At 46.6% G+C, this 26,570-nt stretch overlaps 1 protein-coding gene across 2 annotated transcripts in view; it reads right to left on the bottom strand.

Moving 5' to 3' along the window:
- The window catches only part of KIFAP3 (kinesin associated protein 3), a 1,278,226-nt gene that overhangs the window by 94,472 nt on the left and 1,157,184 nt on the right, over positions 1–26,570 (bottom strand). For both annotated transcript variants that reach the window (XM_069641307.1, XM_069641308.1), the window contains one exon: positions 17,019–17,112. In XM_069641307.1, coding sequence (XP_069497408.1) covers positions 17,019–17,112 — 94 coding nt within the window. The remainder of the gene's footprint in view (positions 1–17,018; positions 17,113–26,570) is intronic.

Raw genomic sequence — 26,570 nt, forward strand, 5'->3', positions numbered from 1 at the left:
AAAATTGTGTACATTTCATTGTGTACATGCCCTAGAATAATGAGCAGAACACATCTTAAAAGTTAAGTTCGAACTCTCAATTATAAATATGCATTTTAAGCTTCGGTTTGATTTTCAGGCATTTTGGAAAGTCAACTGCAACTGCCTATAGAAACAAAAAAATAGACAAGATTCATAGTGTTAATGCTACAAAGCAGGCAGCTGAATGTCTAATTCCCTCCCACATGAATTGTCATGGGAGGAAATCTAGATTCAGAGCCTAACAACATCATGATTGACCATGTTCAATGTTAATTACTGAAATCAATGGAAATTCTATGAGAAATTGTCCACACGGCTTTTTAAAGTTTTGGATGGTGGCCAGTCTGAGCTGTGCAGTGGCCTGGTTCAGTTTTGAGAGGAGACCAAGGTTACATTTTTGTGGAATAGAGGCATTCACTGTAAAGGTTTCAAATCAATGCAAGGTCGATGGAAAAGAGACTTGCTAGCTGTTTTGAAAGATCAGAACTAGAGACTAATAACACAGGCACCACCTGCTCAGCACTGGCTGCTAAGAAATAGAAAAAGTCCAAAGAAGAGCAGACAAAGTTTCTGATTTACCTGGTGAGCAGTTTCCATGATGGACAGCAGAGCTGAACCACATAGCTGGATAGGATTATATGATTCCTGACTAACTTTGGTAAGAAGAAGTTATTCTAGTGCATTTACCAGTGCAGAGTAAACTACCTTTCTGGACCTAAATTTGGCATTCTGCCAATTTTTACAAATTCTAATTGTATTCTATATTCTCTATTCTCTATTTTGGGGCCAAATGAAGACCTTTTTGCCTATGAGGCAATTGTAAACCTTTTGACAAAGAGCATATTTTTATTTTCATGGTTTTGGTTAGCCAGTAGAGATCATGATGTATTTTTAAGTTAGCTTCCAATTAACCTCTGGTATTTAAAAAAAGACTGAGTTTGGCGAGTGTAAAACTGGGCAAAGGATATTCAGGAGATTCTGTACCTGCTTGCAGTGCTCTGTCTAGAATAATTAGATCACAAATGCACTAGAGGATCGAAGGGAGAAAACCAGCATGCACATTTCAACTTTTTTAACCTGCATTTTAAATTCATGGCTTTGAGGTAATTGCCCTTAGAAGCCATGGGCTTATGATACAGTTTTTAGCCATTCCCATTTAATGGGTTTACAGTGGTTGGCATAAGCTCACCTGTCTGCTGGCTCACACGCTACAACAGCAGTGAGTATATTTTTTACATTTACTGTGCCATAGTTTTGTTGGTTATACACATTGTTGATTGGTTATAGGCTTTAGCTTTCTAGAAGCGGATAGGAGAAGAGTAGAATGCTAGGACTATATTCAACATTCCCCAATTGCAAACATAGGGGAATAAATATTGTTTGACTATACTATTTGTAATGCCCCTCTAGCTCTACAAGAAAAAAATATACATGAATGGAAAATGGGGCGAGGAGTCACTGGGAATAGGTTATCCCACCATTGGATCAAGTAGAAGGTGCCGAGGAGCTGGGGTGCAAGGAGCAGAGTGCAACCATTTGCGAAGAAGAAATGCAGAAGGCGCTGATGCAGACCTCTTCACGACACTTCACCAGACGGGGGAAGGCAAGTTCCAGCGACGGCTACCGCACACGGGCGACAGCAGGCGTCTTTCCAGTAGTGGCTGAAGACCTTCCAGAGTAGGATCCCTTGATGCTGGGAAGCTGAAACTTGGCAGAAAGGCATCTTGTGGCACGAGATGGCTACCATCGAAGTTCCAGTGACGAATACAGAACAGCAACGATTCTACCGATTGTAAGGGTGCAGAAGTATGAGACTGACACATTGGTGGCATGTTTCTTATCAAAGACTTTTATTATAGAATAACAAAAAGGAAAAACCTATCTTGCCCTATTTCTATGAGGGGTTGCCTTGCCTCAACTCAAACACTCAGGACTCTGTCAGGGTGTGTTGTTAAATAATAAGTCCACCATCCTGTGATCAAGCCTATTTCTGTCACTTACACTAAACTAAGGAAAAACCCTGTCTTCTTGATCCAGAAGGAGCTTCCTCACATCTGGATACAGGCCTTTAACTTTCAGTTCATGGCACGAAACACGAGAGATTCCCAAACACAGTTCACAAGTAACTCAGTTTTCCAACAAATGTCTCTTTCACATAGGTCCCAGATCCCTCTGGGTTGTTTCGGTTCTCCCAGACTTGTTTAACAACTCTTCTCTTTCTTTTGTCCGTGTCCAAAGCCCCCTTTATGTTCTCTCCATCTCTCCCCGACTTGTTCTGGGCCTCAGTCTCTTCACCATATACTTCTCTCTTGTATGGGTCTCAGACCCTAGTGCTTGGCTTCTGTGGACCTTTTCCACCTTCATATGGGTCCCAGATCCTGGTGTGTTGCTTTCGGGGGTTCTCTACCCGAACTTCACTCACTGTCCAACTGAACAGACCCAGTGTACTCTCCTGCCAGGTACTGTCCAACATATGGTTGTTTATATAGTTTGTTTCAATCTCTCTCTTCTTGGTTTCCTCAGGGTCCCTGAGCCCTTTACTTTGGCTTTACCTCTGTGGTTCACTTGGGTCCCAAACACCTTTGTACTGGCTTTTCAGGACACTTGGTTTACTCTCCAGCCAAGTATCTATGGATGCGGCATACGTCTCTATGCTTTTAGTGTCTCTCTCTTCTTGATTGTGTTACGGTCCCCGACCCATTTACTTTGGCCTTGTCCCTGTGGTTCACTTGGGTCCCCGACCCCTTTGTATTGGTTTCCCGGGACACTTGGTTTACTCTCTTGCCAAGTGTCTATGGATGAAGCATATGTTAGTATCTTTATACCTAGGCTGGGATCCTTGACCCGTATTTAATCATCTGCTTTAACTCGTGTCGGCTCCTTTTGCTCAGTTTCCAGCCCCGCTCATGGACCCAGGCAGCGCCTGTACCTTTGTTTTCGGGCTCTTTTTGCCCAGCGTCCTCCTCGGGCTTCTCTGACTCTCTGGGTGGGCCTCTGCTCTTTCTCTCTCCGATCTCGCTCCAAGAGGCGTCCCAATTCTGCATAGACTTGGCTTCTGTCTTCTTTCTTGTGGCACTCTTCTGCGTCTCAGTATTTTCCCGGGACTTGACTTCCCCACTACTACAAAGATAGATAGAGGTATGTGGGCCCACAGGATATTGAGGGAGGTTAAAGGAAGAAGGGTTCAAAGATGAAGGAGGAGAATACTGCATTCTCCCAAGGTGATTGTCACTGGTCCCATGGAGGGTTCCCCTCCCAGTGACTGTGTATGAGCGGGTTGGAGGGAACGCATATGCCCAAAGGCTGTCCCACTGCAGGTGTAGCGCATCGCCCAGAGATTCTCTGCCCTAGCCCATAATGGTGGCACCTCTTGTGCTCCGTGGCAAATTGGTCTAACCTGGGAAGGCCCCATCTCTGAAATCACTGCCAGGACCTGTGGGCATAACTGCCATTGTAGATGTCCACGGCCAATCTGCTGAGCCTATCCACTTCCAGATTGGACTCGACCGGCAGGTGGTGCTCTATTGCCCACTCCCAGATCTGAATGGCCAGCGTGCACAGGGATGGGGGTCTGGTGCCCCCCGGCGTGTTGATGTAATAAATTCAGCTGTACCAAGGGAGGAATAGCCCTAGCATTTCGTAATAATCAAGAGATTGTAATGTTAACTGAAAAGCATATTAATACCTCTGCATTAATAGCCACCTTTTGTATTAAAACTATGAACAGTTTGAAGTCATTAATGCTGATAAATATCTATTGGAATAGTGCAGATTATTCGGATAATATACTGGATAAACTGATCGACAAACTCAATACTACGATAGACGAGTGGCTGGCCTCTATGCCGGGGGGCTTTAGGATCTTGGCTGGCGATTTAAATGCGGACTGTAATCTCACAAATTGTGAGAATGAATGGGTATTAACCTCACTTGGAGACCATGGATCTAAAACAGGAAATAAAAAATATAGAGGAGCCTTATGGTTACTTTTCGCTAGTTCTTGGGGTATGACAATGCAGTTAAACGACAAACCCACATGTTATGCACGTGGGGCGTCATCTATTATTGATTTTATGTTTGTTAGTGAACAAATAAATGAAAAGTTAGAAAATGTGATAGTACAATCTAGCCCGTATAGTGATCATGCTATTTTGGTAATTGATTTATTTGTATTTGTTTTATTTGTATAGCGCAGACCAGGCCCAAGGGCAACCGGGCGCATATCTTAGTAGAACGTTACATTTCAGGTAATGGAGCATTACGCTACGCGTGGGGCATATCATCACAATACTCCCAGCAGAAGGCAAACAGAGTATACAATTGACGGTACAAATCATGGCAAAAATCATAGCGGAGCAGAACAGCGCTAGGTCCCAGATAGCCCGTCCAGAACAGAGGAGCGGTTATAAGTGGAATGTAGCTAACCAGAGCTTGGCTTTGTGTTTGAATTGGTTGAATGAAGGTAGCGTTCTGATCATGAGTGGTACAGTGTTCCAGAGCTTGGCTGCCAGGACAGGGAAGCTAGCGCCTCCAGCAGAATGAAGTTTGAATCTAGGGATCGCAAGACCTTGGGTTTGTGCAGATCTGAGTGCTTGTGCTGGTTTATATTGAGTGAATCGGGAGGCTAGGTATGAGGGGGCCTGGTGGTTAATACATTTGTATGTGAGTGCCAGTGCTTTCAGGGAGATCCTTTGGGCGACAGAGCCAGTTGAGGTTCTTCCTGGTTTCAGAAATGTGGGCAGGTCGGGGGATGTGAAGGGCTGCTCTAATGGCATTGTTTTGGGTCGTTTGAAGTTTGAGAAGATTACCTTAGTTAGTGCCCTGGTACAATGCATTGCAGTAGTCCAGTTTGGACATGACCAAGGTCCTGGCCAAGGTAATGCAGTTCTGGGCAGTAAGGAAAGGGCGACAGGCTGAGATCAATTTGCAGGTGTATGAAGACGCAGCAGCCACTGCATTGGTTTGTCTAGTGAGTGTCAAGGAGGCGTCCAGGTATATACCCAGAGTTTTGGTGTCTTTAGATACTTGAATCAGATTACCATCAATGTTAAAGGAGCCGAAGAGGTGACTCAGTTTAAGTCAAGTCTCTGTTGCGTGCCTAAGATGAGAAGCTCGGTTTTGTCATCGTTAAGGCACAGTTCATGCTGGGCCATCCAGGCTTGTATGACAAGGTAAATGTCATTAAGGGCTTTAGAGTCAGCAATGTAGTCACCAGTGATGGGTATGAGTATCTGGGTGTCATCAGCGTAGTTCGTGTAGGTGACACCCAGAAAGTCAAGCACGTCAAATAAAGGTTTGGTGAAGACATTGTAGAGAGTTGGGGAAACACAGGACGCCTGCGGGACTCCACAGGGGACCATGGGACTGGTGTGGGATCGGCCGATGCAGTAGGGGAGAAAACTCTCATGTGCCTGTTGTCAAGGAATGACCTGGTCCAGTTAGATGCATTGTCAGAGAAGTGGGCTGCTGACTTCAGGTGTCGACATAAGTCCAGTAATAGTAGAAGGGCCAGTTTACCGTTGTCTTTAAGGTCCTCAATTTGAGTTTTGAGATCAAGTAAAGCTGTTTCAGTCCTGTGCTTAGGTCTGAAACCAGATTGTCTTGAGCCGAGGAGGTTATTGGTTTCTAAGTAGTTCTGGATCTGCAGGTAGGCTGCTCTGTCAAGTATTTTGAGTAGGAATGGTACAGTGGTAATTGGTCTATAGTTGGTTGGTGTTTCAGGGTCTAGAGTTGTTTTTTTTTTAGGAAAGGGATAACCCACGCGCCCTTTAAGTTGTTGAGTACCGTACCCGTTAGGAATGAGGAGTTAATGAAGGTGGTTATAAAAGGAGCAAGGTCATGTGCTGCTTCCTTGATGATGGGTGCTGGGCAGGAGTCACCTTGGCAGTTAGGAGGTTTTAAATTGCGAATGAGGTTTTCGACCTCAGGGATGGTTAGTGGGGAGAAGCTAAAGGGGGCGTGAGTAAATGAGGCCGTCGGAGTATAGGAAGGTTTAGTGGGGGGGTTGGTGAGTAGGGTAGTTTGTTTGGCGTTCATTTTAGATTGCAGGGTGGTGATTTTGTTGAGGAGAGCGTTTTGGATGTTGTTGCACCATTTACTGTCTTTAGTGCAGGTGTCAGGCGCAGGGGATGGGGATTCCAATTCTTTAAGGATCTTAAATAACTCCTTAGTGTTAGATTCCGCTTGTACGATGCGTTGGTTATAGGTCTCCTTTTTGGCTTGTAGAATCGCTTCCTTGTAGTTGTGGGTAGTGATGATGAGGCGATCTTTGTTAGGGTCACATGGGTGACTCTTCCAAAGTGATTTCGCCTTATGTTTTTCTTTGCGTAAAGTTCTTAGCTGCAGGGTGAACCAGGAGTTCAAATGGGCTTGTTGTTTGGCTTTCCGTAATTGGAGCGGTGCTATATTGTCAATGGCTTTGAACAGTGTTTGATTGAAGATATCTACTAGGACTGTGGGGTCATTATGTTTGGACACGCATTTGTTCAGGATGGGAAGGATGAGAGGGAGTTTATCCTTGGTGATGTCTTTTTTATTCCTTGTGGGAATGGCTGGAGCTATCGTGGGAGTAGTGTGAGGGTTGGTCGCTGGTAAGTGGAAGATGATGATGATGTGGTGGTCAGACCAGGCACAAGCGTGGTTGGAACTTATGGATGTGTTGCAGTTAAGGTCAGTAATCCAATCGAGCGTCCTTCCCTTAATATGGGTAGGTTCGTCAATGCGTTGTAGGAAGCCTAAATTAGCTAATGTAGTAGCTACTTCAGCGGCCAAGTGATCCTTGGTGTCGAGAAGGCCCAGTTTAAGGTCACCTAGAAGCAGTACTTTAGTGTTGGGTTTGGTATTGATGGTCAGAATGGCCGTGATCTCATCTATGAAGGTGCCAAGTGGTCCTGGAGGTCTATAGATAAGGTGGAGGGTAGCCGTGTTAGTTGGAGATAGGGTAAGTTTCACAGAGATGGATTCTGCGGAACTAGGCTCAGTGTTGGGGATGATTCTGAGTGTAATGTTGTTTCTGTGTATAAATGTGACTCCACCTCCTTTGGATGTTGTTTGACGGTCAGCTCTAATGATAGAGTAACCGTTGGGGATGGCGAGGGCAAGGAGTGGGCCAGAGGCTGCGTGTAACCAAGTTTCAGTAATGCCTATAAAATCGAGGTTTTGAGTGGTGATAAGGTCGGAGATGTCCAACGCGTGGGCCATGATAAATCTAGCATTGATGAGGGCACCCTGGAGTTCTTTGGCAGTGAAGGTGCTAAGGGAAGGTGGTGACTTCTGTGTAGTGGAGGTGTTCTGTGTGTGTTGAGTGCCAGCGGCACGAGGGGCACGAGGCAATCTGGATCCCAGTCTAAGATTCCTGACTTGGAGCGTGCACGGTTGATTAGGTGTAGGTTTGGTGGCAAAGTGTTGGGGCCATAGGGCAGGGTCATTAAGGTATGGGTTGCTAGGGGGCATTGTAAGAGAGAGTGGGGTGGAGTGACGGGGGTTGGTCTTAGCAGTATTAGGAGTGGGGGGGCAGAGCAATGTGGCAATGATGAACCCTACGAAGGTGGCAAGAATGTGGTGGCTAGCAGATGGCAGTGGCCGCATATCGTGATCCAGGTGTCCTGACCGACAGTGCGATGGGGTGGTGGAGCACTGGAAAGTATGTGGAGGGGTTCTGCGCTGGGCAGAGGTGGGATCCGCCAGGAGATGGCAGTCTGAGTACAGTTTGCTAGGTGCATACATGTGCAAGGATGCAACCTAAGACTCAAAGGCAGAGGTTCAGTTAATCCGACTAGGTAAGTACATGTGCAAAGTGCAATAAATGACTCAAAGGCAGAGGTTCAGTTAATCTGATTAGGTAAGTACATGTGCAATATGCAGTCAATGACTCAAAGGCAGAGGTTCTGCTGGTCTGACTAGGTGAGTGCAGCAAGTAGCGAGCAATTGGATTAGCGACAGGCGCTATGCGAGTACTGAGCAAGGAGGATGGTGAGCGTAAATATGAGCCATTAGAAGAGGCAGTCATTCGTAATGTTAATAAACAGGTAAGACTAGATTGGTGAGTGCGCTCCCAAGCGAGAAGAGGTAATAACCGGTCTGGGCATCAGACAAGGTGACTTATACCATATTAGGTGCAGCTAGGTTAGTGCAACGAAGAGTCTTACCGTGTTTCTTTGTATGCGATCAAGTGCTGTATGTGTTTTATGTAGAATCAAATTTTAAAGTTGAACAAATTGCCTGGGGATGGAAACGTGTATTGTGCTGATAGTCTGGTCAACGTAAGGAGCAATAGAGTGAAATAGAACCCGGTAAGGACCGCAAAACCTAACAATATGGTGATGCATGACTTTGCACAAAGATCATTTGAATCTAAAATGGCTGCATACTCAGTTGACTGTTTTGGTGTATTATTGGAGAAGATGAGCCCAAATTTTATAAACCAGATACATTTGGAATTTTACCAAAAAAAAGTCATAGACATGCTTTTGACCTGGAAATTAATCAACGTAGAGCTCAGTTGAATAAAGAACTATGTCGTATGAAGAAACTAAATATGTCTCTGATAATCGCCAAAGACTCTATGAGAGTGAGTCGGCAGCAATAAAAGAAATGGTTGATTCAACATCGTTTTGCCCAGCATCAAAAAGATAGCGAGGCATTGTTAAACGCAATCAAAGAATCGATTTCTAAGAACTATTGGTCTTTGATTAATAGCACTGAGGTTTCTCAATCTCAATTGATCATAAACCCCATAAGCGAAGATGTGTGGTGTGATTATTTTGAGAATCTGTATTGTCCTTCCTCCTCGTCTGCGATGGTCCCAGTTAGTGAAAAAGTAAAATGGGTTTTGGATGTGTCAGTTTATAACATTAGGAGAACTATAAGGAAAGCAAAACCGTCCGCTTCTCCCGGGCCGAATAATTTGTCTTTTGTAATATTCAAGCAGAACGAATTTTTGTGGGCAAGGATACTCTTTTTTATTTCTTTTTTTTTTAACAATTTTTATTGATTTTATTTCAACAACCAACACAAACCAAACTTACAGTGCATGTAATAGTATTTGAAAATACATCACTTTATCCGTGTCCACTGTTTCACCCATTCCGGCCCACCCTTCCAAGCCTACTCTCCTTCATGTTCTGTTTCTCCGTCTTGCAGTAGGGATTCCTTTTCAATGGTTTCTGTTAGATCCCGGTCACTTGACCCCATCATGCATGGGCCCAAATCATTCAGCTATTAGTGGTTTCCAAGCTATCAAGGTTCCAGCCTCTTCCAACCCCCCAACATTGCTTGCCTCCTGCCATACTGCAGTTTCTGCCTCTGCCCATTTCTGTACATCTTTCCACCATACTTCTATTCTTGGTATATGAAATGCCTTTCACCCCATTGCGATTCTTCTCTTTGCTAGTACATACGCCAGGTCTTTCAATTTGCTCACATTCTTGAGTTTACGTGGTCTAGGAATCCCTCCCATCAGGAAAGCCCACACTGTATCCACCTCTATTTTAATCCCTTTTTCTTCCATCCTATGTGCTATTTCTCCCCAGAATCTCTCTATTATTGGGCATGACCAGAACATGTGTACCATTCTGGCGTTTTCTACGTCACATTTGGGGCATGATTGTCGTCCTGCGTTTTTTAATTTGGCTATCCTTTGGGGTGTCATATACGCCCTGTGAGTTATATATAATTGTATCTGTTGTAATCTAGCATTTCTTGACACTTTTTTGTGATATCCTTGGGCACACTCCCACATCCCATCACTCATTGGGGCACCCACTTCCTCTTCCCAGTCCTGTCTAAGTTGTACCACTTCCTTCCCCACTTTGGTCATCAGCAGCTCATACATTCTAGATATTTCATGTCCCCCCTCTGCTATGTCATATATTGAGTCTATGGTGGCGTCCGGGCAAGGATACTCTATTTAATATTCAAAAATGTGATTGAGACAAAGTCAATACCCATTTTGTGGAAAATGTCGTATGTGCTCTTGATCTTCAAAAAAGGGAATCGTCTGAGCCCTACAAACTATCGGCCCATGTTGCTGATGAATGTTGAGGCAAAGATTGATTTTTGTATCCAAAGTACTAGAGCAATTGATGAGCTGGATGGATGAGCAAGGTATCCTGGACAGAAGACAGTTTGGGTTCAGGAAGGGCATGGGGTCTGACGACGGGGGTCTTCTTGTTTCTACCGTACAATATAAAGCATGAAACGCAGGTCAACTTCCGTTATATGCCGCATCAATGGACCTCTCTGCTGCCTTTGATATGGTAGATAGACCCATACTCTGGCAGAGGATTTTGTCTTTCAATATTGATAGAGGCCCATTAGATATACTGAGGCATCTATATTCAAATACAGTATTGAAGGTGAGACTTAGCAAGGATGGGTTGATGTCAAACGAAATAAAGTCAATGAATGGTCTCAAGCAGGGATGTGCCGTAGCAGCTATTTTGTTCAACTTGTATGTGTCTGGTGCGAGAGATGTTCTTGACGTGAGTGGATTAGTGGCTCCTAAATTGGGATTAACAGCAATAAAATGGGTCGCATTTGCAGATTACTTTTTGCTCTTTGATCGAACGGAAATTGGCCTACAAAGGCTTATCGATTCTTTTGTGAAGTTCATTGGTGAACTGAAGTTAAAAATAAATCCTCACAAAACCGTATTTATAAATTTGGGAAAAAGAAATAAGAAATGTGCCAGGCCGGTTTGGTTCACCGGGGGAACAAGTATTCATCTGCAAAAGGTAATTCGATACTTGGGGTATTCATTCTCTAGTAACATGGTGCAAAGTTTTCTTAAAAACTGTTTGAAAATGAAGGTTATTGAGGTTGGGAGGCAAATGAGAGCAATTGAAAGGAAATTTGGAAAATTCTCAATGTCAGCATGTTGGTAATTTTATACCATGAAGGTTATCCCTAGATTAGCATATGGTCCAGATAAATTGACACCATATTTAAAAACTATTGAAGCCACAACATGGAGAAAGGTTTCTGCCGAAATGCATCCCAATGGAAGCAATTCGGTATGAGTTTGGTCTTTGTTCTCTGAAAAGCATTATGGAATGTAAAAAGATAATTTATACAGAAAATGTGTCACCAGTGAAAGTAACTCCCTGTATAAATTATTCAGTGACAATGTGATGGAAGGATTCATGCAGAACCTTAAAATTGATGTGGAAACTATACTTACAAACATTGGTGTTTCAGAAAAATGTCTGATTGAGAAACCATCAAAAGTAAAAATGCTGATAAAAGCGTTTGACTGGGTCGGCAATAATTTAGTTATTATGAATTCTAAATTGTATTGCCAAATTGTATCAGTATGGAAGTGGTACCCGGAGTTAGAGAAATATCTTGTAAAATATTGTTTTAGCTGTAATGTAATGTAACACAAAGGAAATCTGTTTTATGAGAAACCTAGTCCCCGAAGACCAGAGAGTATGCAGATTATGCTCATATGAAACTGAAACCCTAATGCACCTTTTACTAATTTGTCCAAAGTTGAGCAAGGAGAGGATTGAATACTTCTCGAAATGTGTTTGTGATGTATCGAATGTGTTTGTGATGTATCTAATGTTCAAAGGGATCAGGTCTGGTATGAAATGTTATATGGTTCATCAATGTCGCTAAAGATTAGAGTGAATACCTTTTTGACGAATATCTGTAATGTGGTCTAGTGGGATGTTGATATGAATGAGATGTTTTATGGAATCGTGAATGAATTGGAGTTTTACTGCTAAGCATTGAGATAGTATTGTTCTGTTACTATATTGTTTTGATCTTTATGTTTCATTGTATGTTTAATGAATTTTACGAGATTTAATATGTGTTAAGTGTTAAAGAATTTTAGTGGTAGCCTGATATATATTGTGTTCATATTGTTTTGGAAATATTTATTTTCTTGGAAATATTTATTGAAATTATTCGTATTTGTTAGCTTTGTTTTATGTTTCAGTGAATTTTATGAGATTTTGTATAAACCAATATACAATAAATAAAAAAATAAGAGAAATTAAAAAAATGCAGCTGTCCGTCTGAATGCAGCCCACTGAGTCCTTAACCAGTGGTAAGAACGCCCGAAGCACTAGCTGAATGAACGTCAATTCGAGACGATTGATATGGCTGGCCCTGTCCTTGTCGGACCACAGCCCATGTACATAGTGGTCACCCAGGGTAGCCCCCTCACCCCTCCAGTGAGGAGTCGGTAGTGATCGTCCATGCCAGTCTGGACTGGAGAAAAGGCATGCCAACCACAAGGTTGTCCTGCTTCCACCACAAAAAATCCTGGCTGAGAGCCTCTGGGATGGAGATGGAGACTGTTGCCGCCTATGAGCCAGTGTCCTGGTTCCACAAGGCCGCTAGGTGCAGCTGTATCTTGTATGTGGAATAGCCAGCAGGCATGCTGCCATGATACCCAGCAAGTGCTGGAACCACCAGGCCGTGGTTGTCATTCTGCTGAGAAAGTGGCCCCAATCCTGACTGCCGTAGGGATAATCCTTTGCTCCCTCGTATCCAACAGCAGCCCAAGGAAGACCAGCGTCTGGGTGGACTGCAGCTGAGACTTGCTCTGGTTGATGGAGAACCCTACCTCGTACAAGATGTCCATAGGCTGGAGTGCCATATCCTGCATAGCAGATGGAGACCCGCCCCCCAGACCAGCCAGTCGTCCAGGTAGAGGTAAACGTGGTGGCCCTCCGACCTGAGGACTGCAGCAACAGAGTTCATTAACCTGGTGACCCGAGGGGCTGAGTTCAATCCGAACGGGAGAGCCCTGAAAATGGCAGCCCATCACCCTGAACTGGAGGTAGGCCCGTTGGGACTGCCAAATAGGGACATGAAGATAAGCATTGTTGAGGTCCAGGGAGCACGTCCAGTCTCCCCCATACAGAGACTCTGAAATCGGAGAAGGCGTAACCATCTTGAACTTTGGAGGGGTAGGTAAAGATTTCGGAAAGACAGTCTCACAGGCCAGCCTGGTTCTTCTATTGTATTGTGAAAATTCACAAATACAATCCAGAGCTTCTCTGAGAGAGAGGAACCTCCTCCACCACAGCATTCTGTATGAGTGCTAAGATTTCTGCAAGGGGAGTCAGTGTCCCGATCTGAGGGAGGGGCGGAGAGAAAGGGGGAGCCAGGGGAAGAGGAAGACGGAATCCATGTAAGACCACTGACCTGATCCACGGATCTGTGAAGTAAGCCCACCTGGACTGAATGTGGAGAGCAAGCCTGCCCCCCCACTGGCGAACTGTGGACCTTGATGCAAACTTCATTGCTTCTTACCCTCCGAGGCTGGTGTCTGGGGGGGGACTGAAAGAAGCCCTTGTTTGAGGTCCTTTTTCTGTTTTTGCCTGTGCCAGTAAGACTTTGTGGCCAGTTTAGCCAGTTTAGCTGTTTTTGTTCTTATTCAATTTGTCATCTGTTGACAAATGAAACAAATCCCCCCCACCCTCCCTTCCAAGGGGAGATCAAGAATATGTTCCTGGTTATCTGGGTTGGATTTGGTGTTCCTCATCCAAGCCGACTGCCGCATATCGGTAGCAATACAGATGGCTCTACCTGCCGTATCTATACAAGCCACAGTGGAAGTCAAGCGCTACAAAATCAGCCTCGGTCTACCCAGACTTGAAAGCTGCCTGCTTGTGGACCAGCAGATCCGGAAGGAACTCTGCAATCTCCAGCCAAAACCTTTGGTTAGCTATGGTCAGCATAGCATCGGCTTTCGCCTGTCTAAGGTAAAGCCCTGCGTTTGAGTAAATCTTTTTCCCATAGGTATCCAAAATGTTGTTCTCCTTACCCAGCAAATTTGATGTCGAAGTGGAGGTCGTGGAAGCCTTTGGTTTGGCATACATGGATGCCGCTGCTATGACGGAGGAATGCGGCTGAGGGTGGACCGATAGCAGCAGTGTATCCTATTTGGCCTGCCAGTATTTCGCATCCAGGCACTTGTTTGTGGGTCAAGTGGAGTGGGGCTTAACCCAGCCATTTTTGGCTAGTGACTCAACATCCTTCTGCAATGGAATTTCAGAACTGGAGGATGATTTTATGGTCAATACCTGAGCAAGGACCCCAGCTTCCAGCTGTTCCTTCTGTGGTGGGGGATACACAGATACTCCTCCAGCCCTGTGAGCCTATCATGAAAGGCCTGGGCTGATGTTGAGGTGACAGCGTCTTCATCCTCGTCTGTATCAGACAGGTCCCTGGGGCCCTGGTACCTAGATGTGGGGGTCACACTAATCTGTGCTGTCACCAGGCGGGGTCGCCGGTGGAATCTCCGGAAACTGTCGAGTCAGAGGTGGCGTAGACTGCACCTGGGGCAGGGGCTGGGCCGGCCCAGGAGTCGGTGTGCGTAGCACTGGAGTCTGAAGCTGCGCCTGTGCCGTTGGCACCAGAGTGAATACTGGGGGGCTGGGTGTTGCACTGGGGCAGGTGGTGGCTGCTGTACGACCGCTGCCGGAGGTTGCGCCAGAGGTATCATTTCCTTTATGATGCCCCTTAGGATGCCAACCATCTGTGGAGATTTCATGAGCGTCAAACTTGCCAAAGAGCTGCTCCTCACATGCAGGACTGGCACACTCCAGAGCCTCTGGGGTTAATGGAGTGGAGGGCTACGGCCTGCCCGCGTCCTGCCTCGACTGTATAACTCGCCTTGGTGTAGCACACCAACAAAGAGGGTCCTGGGTAGGTTGTGCACAACAGCATCTGGGGGGTTTGCATGAGTGGCCATTCGACCTGTGTAGTGAACTCCTGCATATGCGCTGGCGGGGCAGCTCCCTGAGAGCCTTCTGGCTGGGCAGGGCGTGCCTCATTACACAGCACCATGCTGTCTGGCGGTGCCGCCATTTTGTCCTGACTTGTCAGGTGCGGGAAATGCGTGCATGCTGAAGTGCAGGTGAGGACATGGTAGGCTTGCTACCCTCTGGCATAGACCGGGTAGTGCTTTTGCATGCAGGCACCCCCTCAGGCCGAGGCCCGGTCACAGATCAATGACCCTCAGGAGACTATCCAGTATGAAAGCTCTTGGGCCCCACAGTCGTTGGCAAAGGAGAATACTTGGATCCCTCGGTCTGCCGACCATTAACTCTGGTAACCTCGGGACTTGGACTGGTATTAAGATCTGTGCAATCCCTCCTGCTCGGGGCCTTCCCAGGCAAGGAATTAACCTTTCCGGGTGCTCTTGAGAAGAGTATACTTACCTTGAGGCTAGATTTCCTGAGCACATACTCCTTAAGGTGTTGTATTCATGGTGTTAAATGGAGAACCAATGGTATAATCTGTCTTTTGCCAGAAGGAGACATAAAATTCCAGTGAAAACCGCCCAATGAAAGAACCAGGTAGGGAGCAAAAGAGCAAGCAGGAGAGATGCACGCCTGCCTGTGGAGCTTCGATGTAGACCAGAGCCTAGGAGCCCCATGGAAGCGGTATCAGGAATCAGTCACACAAAGATGGCGTGGAGCACAGAGGAGCGATACAGCCTACGCAGTTCTGCTTCCTGCAGTCAGGCCTGGGTTAGCTTGGCTTTGCCAATGACCGGCCAAACTGTGGTCAACCAGCGCTGGTAGAAGCCACTGCACAAACTGTGGTCAAACAGCGCTGCTAGAAGCCACTGTCGAAGTCCTGTGACGAAGGATGCACCAGAGATCACGCAGAAGACAGCAGGCAAACCAAAGCGGTGCTGCCACCTTTGCCTAGGAACGGGACTGCAAGACTACAGTTATGCAATGCGTTCACAGCACCAGGAGAAGGGTGGACAAGGCCACACATATCCCACACTATGGTGAGATCAGAAATACGCTGTGCCAGGGTGGGACACAAGTACCCCAACACAGGGTGAGAAAGCTAAGAAGCCTAAAGTGTTTGAAGCAACACATAGACTGAAACGGAGCAAGGGCCCACATACCTCAAGCCAGGGTGAAAATCTGAGCTGTGCATGGGGGCCAGAAGCAACAGAGAACTGGAACAAGGGCAAGGCTTGCATACCCCAAGCAGGGGCAAGAATCTGAATAGCCCAAGAGGGGCTGAAATACGAGAGAACATGAACCGAAATGAGGCCAGACATAACCTAAGCCGGAGTGAGAAACCGAGAGACAAAAAGACCAACGCAGGGCTGAGAGAGCGATTATCCCACAAGGCTTGCATACCCCAAGCAGGGGCAAGAATCTGAATAGCCCAAGAGGGGCTGAAATACGAGAGAACATGAACCGAAGTGAGGTCAGACATAACCCAAGCTGGAGTGAGAAACCGAGAGACAAAAAGACCAACCCAGGGCTGGGAGAGCGATTATCCCACAAGGGGTTGCAAAACCAGAGTCCAAGACGGGCAGGAATCTAGAGGACCCAGAGACCAAACCCAGGATAGGCTCTACAACCCTAAACCCCAAGGAGAGGTAGGAGCCAAAATGATTCCGCACAAGGCCTGGCTACTCAACTTTTATAAGGACTTTTCCTCATTGAACAGTGACAAAGAGCAGGCCAGGAGGCTTGGCGACATCGACTATTTCTTTAACTACGGAGCGGGAAGCCCAAAAGAACTTGTTGAATAATTTGATTGGAACTGTGAATTGTGGCAAGAGGCTCAGAGACATTGGCTGGGGACAAATCTGAAGTCTGTTCCGGAAAAGACGTCTTCCTAGGCGGGTCAGAATGCAGCCAGAGAAATGCCACTTGAGCAAGAGGCTGATTAGGTTCTTTTTTTTCTTTTTAAGTGGTAGGGTTATGATCAGGCTAGATTATGGTTTCTTCTAGACAGTGGATAGACCTTTGTGTTAACGACATATTCAGCCTTTTTCGATTCCTTTTCTTCGCATAGGCATCCGGGTTATAAGTTTAGTATAGGGTTATGCAAATACAATAAAGCAATTAGTGAGAAGAACCATAATGAGTTGTCCGTCTCCTGAATCTGATCTACCACTATATGCATTTTAAATCCGGTAATGCAAACCCAGATAAAGATATGTTGATGAAATGAAAAGTTACCTGAAAACAATTAGTTTTTTAAATGAAAATACTTACCCACCGGTGAAAGGATGTTGCCCCAAGTCACCATTTTGTATATGATAATCACTGAAGAAATCTGGACTTGTTCCATCTGAAGGTATCAGTCCCTCTACAAAAAAAACAACAAATACAGATTTTGATTTTCCTGTAAATTCTTTAGGAACACTTTTGTCATGATCCCAGACAACTTTCTTCTTTTGGAAAGAGCAAAAGGACACTATGAAAGAAATGCAGTTCACGTGAGAATAAGCACTGAGTTTGGTTTTAAGGTCATACATTGCAAGATGCATCTTTCCAGCACAAGCAGGCCAATAACAAACAAAAAAAACAGGAGAACACATTTACCTTTGATTATATTTTTCTAATGGACAAGTTTTTCTCCCACAAATTCCACCACTATGAAAGAGAAATGTCTCTCTGCTCTGCATGTTTGGTTTCCATGGTACCAGATTTGACTTTAGTGGCACATTGATGGTTCTCCCCCACAGGGCCCATTACTTCAGTTATGCTAAATGTCCCCTTCCCCCCACTCAAAGGTCCTGGAAAAGCAGAACCCCCATAGTTTACGAGCAATTTGTTGCAAGGGATGGAAGGGCAGGAAGATAATCTGTGGGAGGAAGGTTTTATCCATCAGAAAGTACATTACAGAAGGTCAGTCAATGTGTCTACTGGATACCTTTCCTCCCTATGCTTGAAAGACCCTCAAAGCCAGATTGCTCAAGGAGAAGGGAGGATTGCAAGGTACCACTGTCTACAGAAGAAAACTTTGGTGGTACCAAGAAGCACATTCCATGTTCTAGACAGCCAAAGAATCTAAGCAGTAATGTTTGGAAAATGTTTGCAATGAAGCCCATGTTACAGCCTGACAAAAATCCAACATGGGAACATCTGTCTGTAAAGCAGGAATTGCAGTCCAACAACCAGTAGAATGAGCCCAAAGATCTGTTGGCGCCTCTCTGCTAACCAAAGGCCAGCATTTTAACATGCAGAGGACAATACATCAGGACAAGTCTGCTTGGTAACCCGCTCTGCCCTGAGAAGGATTATCACAGCTAACAAAAGGCTGATCATCTTTCCTGAAGACCTATGTCTTTGATAAGTAAATACCCCAGGAGTCCAGTCAATTCACGTGTTTCTCAGTCTTGGAAGGATGAGGCAGATGTCAGAAAAGGGGTAAAATATATTCTGGGCAGAACTGGTTCTCCACAATAGGAATAAAAACGGAATTCACCTTCAGAGTACCCTGACTGGAAAAGGATAAGTAAAATAGCTTCACCAACGGGACCTGCAGATCACTTACTCGCACAGTCAAAGTAAAATTAACCAGGAAACACACTTCAGTTTTTAGCAGACGTAAAGAAAAAGTGCAAAGATGTGAACTGACACAATATCAAGACTGTCAAAACCAAGTTCAGATCCCACGCCGCAAAAACAAATTGGCATCATAAACACAAACCTTTAAGAAATTCTGTAACTGAAAGATTTCAAGCCAAGGAAAGAACATCCTACTCCTAACAGCAACTGACCACTGTACTCAACTCTCCCTCCAGACCTCTCACCCTTTTAAGGCACAAGCCATCTGACCAATGACAATCACAGAAGTTTGAGAAAATACGACTAGGCTTTCCGGCACATTTATCCAGCTTCACGCCATAACAATGAACTCATTATTTTCCATCTAGTCCATTATTATCATCTATTTTCGGCTGTGATGTCGTATGACAGATTCTGGCCTGGCATTGTGTTATCGAGGGACCTTGGTCCTTCACCTCCCATAACGTCTTCCATGCCCTTATGTACAGTTACATTGTTAATTCCAGTTCAATATGGTTATAGCCACCATGCAAGTGCCTTTGACATTGGTGCACTAATGACGCTTCTCAGTGGTTCCAATTCAGTCTTTTGTGGGCATGCTCAAACAAGTCCATGGAGAAACAAATGCAAGCAAAGTAAAGTGCGATTGAGGAAATGTCCAAAAAGTCTGCAAAAAAGGAAAAATATTTTGAGGAAAATGGAAAGGTTGAGCAGGCCAACTTTATTGGAGTCAGGAGTATAGTCCTACCTACAATTCAATATCCTTTATAACTATTTTTTGTTCCTTTTTTATAGTCTTTCCTTCAACTGATTCCACTTGTTAAACTATCCTCCAGGGGGAGACTGGCTTTGGAAAGGTTTCCAGCATTCAGGGGGTGCACTGTGTGAGAAGCCAGAAGGTGTCACAATCACTAGTCCGAGGGGATCTGTCATCCGGGTGGCCAGGACACAGCCATCGCTTTTGGATCCAGTTCCTGGGGGTGGACCAGTGCGGGAGTATCACCTGGGCGAGGGGTCTTCAGGGAGTGGGACACCTGATGGTGAGATGCGGGATCACTCTTCCCTGTGCAGCCTTAATCCCATCCGACCAGCAAGGATATAAGGAAACTCTACCCCACCGTTTCCTGCACGAAAAACATTCACACAGACAGCCTGCTCTTCAGAAAACAGGCTCACACCCCAGCCGTGCACCAGACATGTCCCACCACAATGGTCAGACAAGTTCGGGCAATTGCTAACAATCACTCACACAGGATTTCCATTAAACATCCCCACACGGATAAAAGGCGGAGCACGAGAGCACGCTCGGAGCAAGGCAAATCACACAAAGGTACAGCAGTTTCGGGTAGGCACCTAAATGAGAGGAGAAAAACGGCAAGCCCCAAAGGGTTCGTAAGAAGGTAAGCACCCTTGACCTTTTCAGCAAGATGCTCTTACTTTCAAGAATCTGTCAAGGCAGAAAGCGCAAGGCCAGGAAACCAAACTGAAGAATCCTGCATTGTGTGTGAAGATACCCAGGACTCTCCCACGTAACTGACCAAGCGGGGAGGAACAGCAGACGCTGTTGTATCATCCATGGCTCCAAGAACAAAGAAGCAATAGAGAGATCAACACAGCCGGTGAGTTGGGGAGACCGATTTGGGGAGACAAATGCAAGACCGGTCTGTGTTGAAGTCAAGGTTGCAAGCAGCAACATTGTATAACGAGCGCTGGAACGAACATTGATAAACGTGTCGGATGAAAGATGCGGGTAAAGCTAAACTGCTCATGAATGTTTGAACTTGAAAAGGAAAGATACAATACCGTTGACAGAGTGGTTCGGCAACGTGGCTGTGCTCAATCGAAGGTCTCTGTAAGGTATCCCGCCAAGAGAAACAAAAGTAGAAGATTGATGAGAATAATTGTGTGAAGTGGATCAACGTGGTCCTGCGACGGTTTAACCAAAACCCATCACACATTCAAAAGTCTTTGATTCTGATATCAAGAGTGTGGGATCCGAGCCCGAATGAGGGAGATCAGTGGTCCGAGCCCGAACGTGGGAGACCAATTGTGAACACTGTGCAAAAGGGGTCTGAGCCCGAAGGAGGGGGACCCGTGGTCTAAGCCCGAGCGAGGGAGACCAGTTGTGAACTTGTGAATGTGAAAACCTAGACAAGGGAAAGGAACTTTTGTGTTTTGTTTGTTACATCAGACCCTCTGCAATAAGAGACTGTCATTGGGAGAGAGACGTTGGCGGAAGGCCCTGATGCCTATGTTTTGAACTGTTACTCATGGCCAAGAAGCCAGAGTGGGTGTGAAGCTCGCACGTGCCGCCTTGCCATGTGCTGAAAACTAGGGGAAGGGAAGCCAACTGCTCAATCGTCCGGACATATTATTTCTTGAACACTTTTCTTTTGCATACACCATTGTCCCACACCCTTTTGTATTTAGAAGAAAGGATTGGCAACAGGTTTAATAGTATAGGCCCTTTTATTTTGACAGGGACTCCACTAGGACTGCCTTATTTTTTTTGATGGTCGTAGCTTGCTCCCATCCTTGGGCAGTGGCATGGCTCTGACCTACACAACTCTCTCTCCTCCTACGCTGAACTCACCTTTTCATCCATTCGTGCACTATCTTTAACACTGCATTTTATACTCCAGTTTACTCTCACTACCCTCTTACTACACTCCGTCATAAATCTTACCCTCTACTGCCCTAGATTACACCTCCCATACGCACACTAAAAACGACAATGCTGAAAAGGCTTCATACTTGGTAAAGGTCAAGACACTCTGATCTCCAACTCTCCTCTCACTGCTCTTCACAACTATTCCTCTACTCTGCCAAACCTAACTTCTATCATCTCCATCTCATTTTTTCTCAATCCTCCCAACCTAGACACCTCCAAAAATCTCTCAACTCAATTCTCTGACCTTCTAAACCCACCCCCACTCCTCTACTCTTTCTGCAATTGATCTTGCTCTCTACTTTGCATCTAAATTTACCATTCACAATACCCTTGATAATTACCATATATCCCCTCCTCCGGCCCACTTTTCTCCAATACGCCCTACCTTCCTCTCTCGCTACAGCTATGTGCTCCTTTGCCCCCCACAACCCATGATAGTATTATTATCCTATTCCTCAAGGCTAACCCTTTCTGTGCCCCACTGATGCACTGTCCCCACATATTGTGGAGCACATAGCTCCCCAGTCTTGCTCCACATCTTACTTCCCTCTTCAACTCCTCGCTTGACAATGCCACTTTTCCCAATCCTATAAGACAGCTACGGCCATCCCTCTCCTTTAGAACCCTGTTCTACATCTAAATTGTCCTATCAATTTCCACCCGTCTCTCTTCTACCACACTATTTCAAAAACCTATAGTTCCTTGATACCTCCGACCTCTGGGACCCCAACCTCTAGGGCACCTCTTCAATCTGGCTTCCATCCTCTGCATTCTACTGAGACAGCTCTCCTCAATGTCAGCAACTTCATCTCTTCCTCTCAGCATGCAAACCTTAAATCTATTATTATTATTATTCTCAACCCCTCTTCTGCCTTCAATACTGTCGACCATTCTGACATTCTCTCTACATTATCTCTCCTTAGCATCAGAGAAAAGACTCTGGCCTGGTTTGCTTCATACCTTCCCCCCAGATGCACCTCTGGACAAAGTCCTCAACTCCACGGTCCGCACACTTTTTAAAAACTTTCTCGCTGCACCCCTACCTCCTCTGCCCGTCGCCAAATTGGCTGGCTATATATGAAACAAAGGGTGGGCTACGTATACATTTCTTATCTTCAAAACTATTAATGGACTTGCCACACCCCATCTACTCATCTCATTTCATATTCTCCTCCTTGCTCGATAAGATAATCTGCAACTCACCGCCTTTCTGCCACTTGAGCCCCCTCTGCTCCCTCGCATTTCCACACTCTCGCTCGCATTGCTCCTATACTCTGGAATGCTCGTCCTTTCCGTACTACTTCAAATCTACCACTATTGAAATCCAACCTCAAAGCACTCCTTTCTGAAGAACCCGTTTCCTAGCACTCTACACTACTGCATCACCTTGTTTACCATTCTACATACCCTTCATGGAGAACCCTACAGCACGTTTCCCTCACCCCTTCATTCTTAATTCAGCACTTTCTCCACCATCCCGTTCCTATTCATTCTGTCCTGTCCTGTCCCCGTCCCTGGTTTATGTTTCCACCTTCCCATGCAACATCTAGTCTTCAAGTCACACTCTCTCACCCCATTGTGAAAAACCCATGTTCTAAGATCAGTTATCAATGGCAAATTCTGTACACGTATTTTGGTGCCAAAATTGCATTTTTCCCTGTAATTTTTATAAATAAATTAGTAAAAACTTCTTAGGCTTTTCTAAATGCCTTTGGTTATGTGGTTGATTTGTATGTCTGGGTCTCGACCACGTATCTCTTGCGGGTGAACTAGCCCGTTCGGCTGGACCCCTATCATGTCTTCTCCTCTGCTCGGTTTGACTCTCACCCATTTCTTGGATATACCCTTCTGGCTCTCCCTCTTGGGGTATTTTCTCTTGATCTCTGTTTTCTAGGGGTCCCTTATGAGGGATATTGCTTCCCCTTCTTTAAATCTCATACACGTCTTCTTCCCTTCTCCCTCTCGGGCACACACACTGCATATCTGCTTTTCCGCCGTCTTATCTCCCGGGAGGGGCAGTTCCTTATTCAGTGGCAGTCTCTTCCGTTTCATGACACTGGTTTTGTGTTTCCACCAGCAGGTGCCTGTTCTCCGGCACACTGGCCTTACAGCCTTTCGGCAGTGGCATGGCTCTCAGATAGAGAGCTGGGAGCCTTGTTCCTGCGGTGCTCCTGGGCTTGGCAGCGTTGAGTGGACTTTCCCTGTCCACCACATACGGGCTGTGGTCCTGCCTTGAGTCAGCAGCCACTCTGTGCTTTTTTTCCTCCAGCTGACTGAATTCACGTCAGCTATTCTCTCCCTTCAAGTAAAGGTATGATTCCCTATATGTGATGTCTTGAGGTGAGAGCCATAGTGCCACTGGTCATGGGATTTCAGCTTCCAGGAGGGGTGAGCATCCACACCAACCATGGGCAAAGGCCCTATTAATTCAACATTTCCCTCTATTCCCATATATGTTGATAACACTGGGGTCATTGGGTTTACGGGAGATCTTACAATCTTTTTTTTAACTTCGTTTAATTTTAAATCAAGGCAGGATGGCAAAAATACAAAACATGACATATCAAAAGTAATGCGTATTCAAGTTCTTCGATCCCCAGTCCTTATTCCCCCCCGTCGGGTATCCTCCTCCCCTCCTCCCTCTGGCCTCTCTCACCCTCATGTTCGGAGGCAGAATTTTCAGTCTGGGTTGTCCGGTTCGCCCCCTAGGGTTTATATGTCCTCTGCCGGATCCACTTGATGTTTCAAGATCCATCGGGCCCTGGTCGGTTTATAGGTCTGGGCGGGGAAGCGCTGGTCGTATTCCAGCACTGGGCTCCAGACATTCTGAAAGCGGTGGAGCGTGCCCGCCTGTGCTGCCGTGACCTTCTCCGCGATCAGGATGTCCCAGAGTTTAGACCACCATTGGGCTATGTGAGGTCCTTCTGGTGATTTCCAGGTCCTAGCCAACACCGTTTTCCCCGCCAGAAGGCAGTGTGTCAATAGTTTAGATTTGGACGCAGAGCGCGGGTAAATCGTGGGGATCGGGGCCCCCAGCAGGACTGGTTCAGGTTCTAGAGGGATCGCCTTCCCTGTGATTTGTGCGATGGTCTCTAGGCATGTCCTCCAGAACTGTCGTATCTTCGGGCAAGTCCACCACATGTGAAAGAAAGAGCCTGGGTGACCACATCCCCACCGGCAGGCAGGATCCACCTGCGGGTTCATGTGGTGGAGTCGAAGGGGTGGGTAATACCATCGTAGGAGCACCTTGTACGCACATTCCCTGTTGGTAACGCACGTGGAGGAGTTCTGTTCCAGATGTCCACCCAGGTTTGGTCCTCGACCGGATGGCCCAGGTCCGCCTCCCATTGGGCCATGCTGCGGGTCTTTGTGGCCAGGAAGTCTCTCAAGAAGCGCCTATATAGGGTGGATACCCTGCCCCGGGTTGGAAGATCCCCCAGTGTTAGCTCCAGGGCGGTGGTCAGGCGAGTTGCTGCCTGCAGGGTCTGGGGGTGCGAGCACCAGTGGCGCAGCTGAATATAGGTAAATCTGTCCCTTTCCCAGAGTTGGAACTTCTCCTTACATTGGGCGAAGGTGAGGGGTGCCCCTCCCATATATAGCTGGTCTATGGTCTCCAGGCCGCCCTCTATCCAATTCCAGAAATTGCGAAGGTCTGCTCCGGGTGAGAAGGATGGGTTATGGAAGACCGCGGAGCATGGGCTCGGTCCTCTGGGCACTCCCTTCTGCTTTAAAGCCCAGTCCCAGGATCTAAGGGTGTGTTTGGTTGACAGGAGGAGGTCTCCCCAGTGCGTTCTAAGGGGGGGGGGGCGAAATGTGTGGCAGGAATCGCAAGGGTAAAGGTGTTTGTGATTGTTCCAGCTCTACCCACCTGGGGCGGTTTGTTGCGGTCTGCCATGCCTGAAATTGTGCTAGTTGTGCTGCCACACTGTAGGCCCTCAAGTCCGGGACCCCCCGACCTCCTAGCTTAGAGCCCCCAGCATCGTTTTGAGAGGAATTCTCGCTCTCTTACCTTTCCAGATGAAATTCAGCATTTTCCTTTGGATGTCCTTAAGGGTTGGTGTGGGGATCGCTACTGGGAGTGAGGCGCAGGTGTATAGGAACCTCGGTAGTAGGTTCATCTTGCATGCTGTGATGCGCCCCAGCAGTGAGATCTCTTGGGTCTCCCACCGTTTCAAGTCCCCTTCCAGTTCTTTCAGCAGCCGGGGGAAGTTGGCTTTGTATGTGTCTCTTGGGCAATCCGGGATGTGGACCCCTAGGTAGGGGATGGCCTTCTTCACCCATGTCATCGGGCATATCGTCGCCAGTGGCTCCCGTTCTGCTGGAGTGAGCCCGATGCCCATGGCCGAGGATTTATCAAAGTTTATCGTGAAGCCAGAGACCTCACCATAGATGGTAAGTTCTCGTATTGCCTGTCTCAATGATGATTGGGCTTCCGAGATCGTGAGTAGGACATTGTCCGCATATAGGGCGATTTTATGTTGGTTGGGGCCAACCTGTAGCCCTTTAATACGATTGTTTCCCCTAATCCTTTGGGCCAGAGGCTCCATGGTGAGAGCGAAGAGTAGGGGTGATAGCGGGCAGCCCTGCCGGGTTCCGCATGATAGGGGGATCGGAGCTGAGCTATGCCCATTAATTCTTAGACTCGTACTCGGGCTCTTATAGTTGGCCAACACCATTAACTGAAAGGTTGGCCCAAAGCCGAAGGCCTCTAGGGTGAGTTTCATAAAGGGCCAATCAACTCGATCAAATACCTTAGCTGCGTCCAGAGCCACTAAGACCAGCTTTTGGGAGTTCCGAGAGGCGAGGTCCACTAGGTTCAGGGCTCTTCGTATGTTGTCTCCCGCGGATCGGTGGAGGATGAAGCCTGCTTGGTCGGGATGAATGATCTTCGGGAGCACGCGGTTCAGGCGGTTTGCCAGGATCTTTGAATATATATTGGCATCAATGTTTAAGAGTGCTATCGGTCTGTAGGAGGCTAGACTCCTTGGGTCCTTTCCCGGTTTGGGCAGGAGGATGGTGGTTGATTCCTGCATCGATGGGGTGACCGCGCCTGTGTCCCTGAAGGAGTTGAACAGGTTCACCAGGTGGGGGGTCAGTTGTGGCCTGAAAAGTTTATAGAATCTGGTCGAGAAGCCGTCTGGGCCTGGGGCTCGTGTTTTAAGCGACTTGATGGCCTCCTCGACCTCCTCTCCCGTGATGAGCTCCTCCAATTCGTCTCTCGTCGTGTTGGCGAGACGGGGAACCGCTGCCTTTCGTAGATATTCCACCTGTTGCGGTCGGTCACGAGGGGTTGCCTTCATGATTTGGGTCAGGTAGTCTGTTGCAAGCTGTTGTTTTTCGGGCTCCGAGTATCGAGTGACCCCCTCCGGATCCCGTAGGCCTGCGATCGTGTTGATGCGTCTCTGTTTAGCTAGTTTGGCCACCAGGAACCTATTCGCTTTGTTGCCCTTTGCGTAGCAAGATTGTTTGGCTTTTGCCATTGTTAGGGCGGTTTGTTCCGCGTAGTGGGCTTCAAGTTTCTTCCTCGCCATTCGCATGATCCGTTGTGTTTTAGGGGACCAGCCTTTTTCCTTGTGGATTGC

This window comes from Ambystoma mexicanum, chromosome 1q (genome assembly GCF_040938575.1).
Source record: "Ambystoma mexicanum isolate Mex_15411 chromosome 1q, UKY_AmexF1_1, whole genome shotgun sequence".
NCBI classification, from domain to species: Eukaryota; Metazoa; Chordata; class Amphibia; order Caudata; family Ambystomatidae; genus Ambystoma; species Ambystoma mexicanum.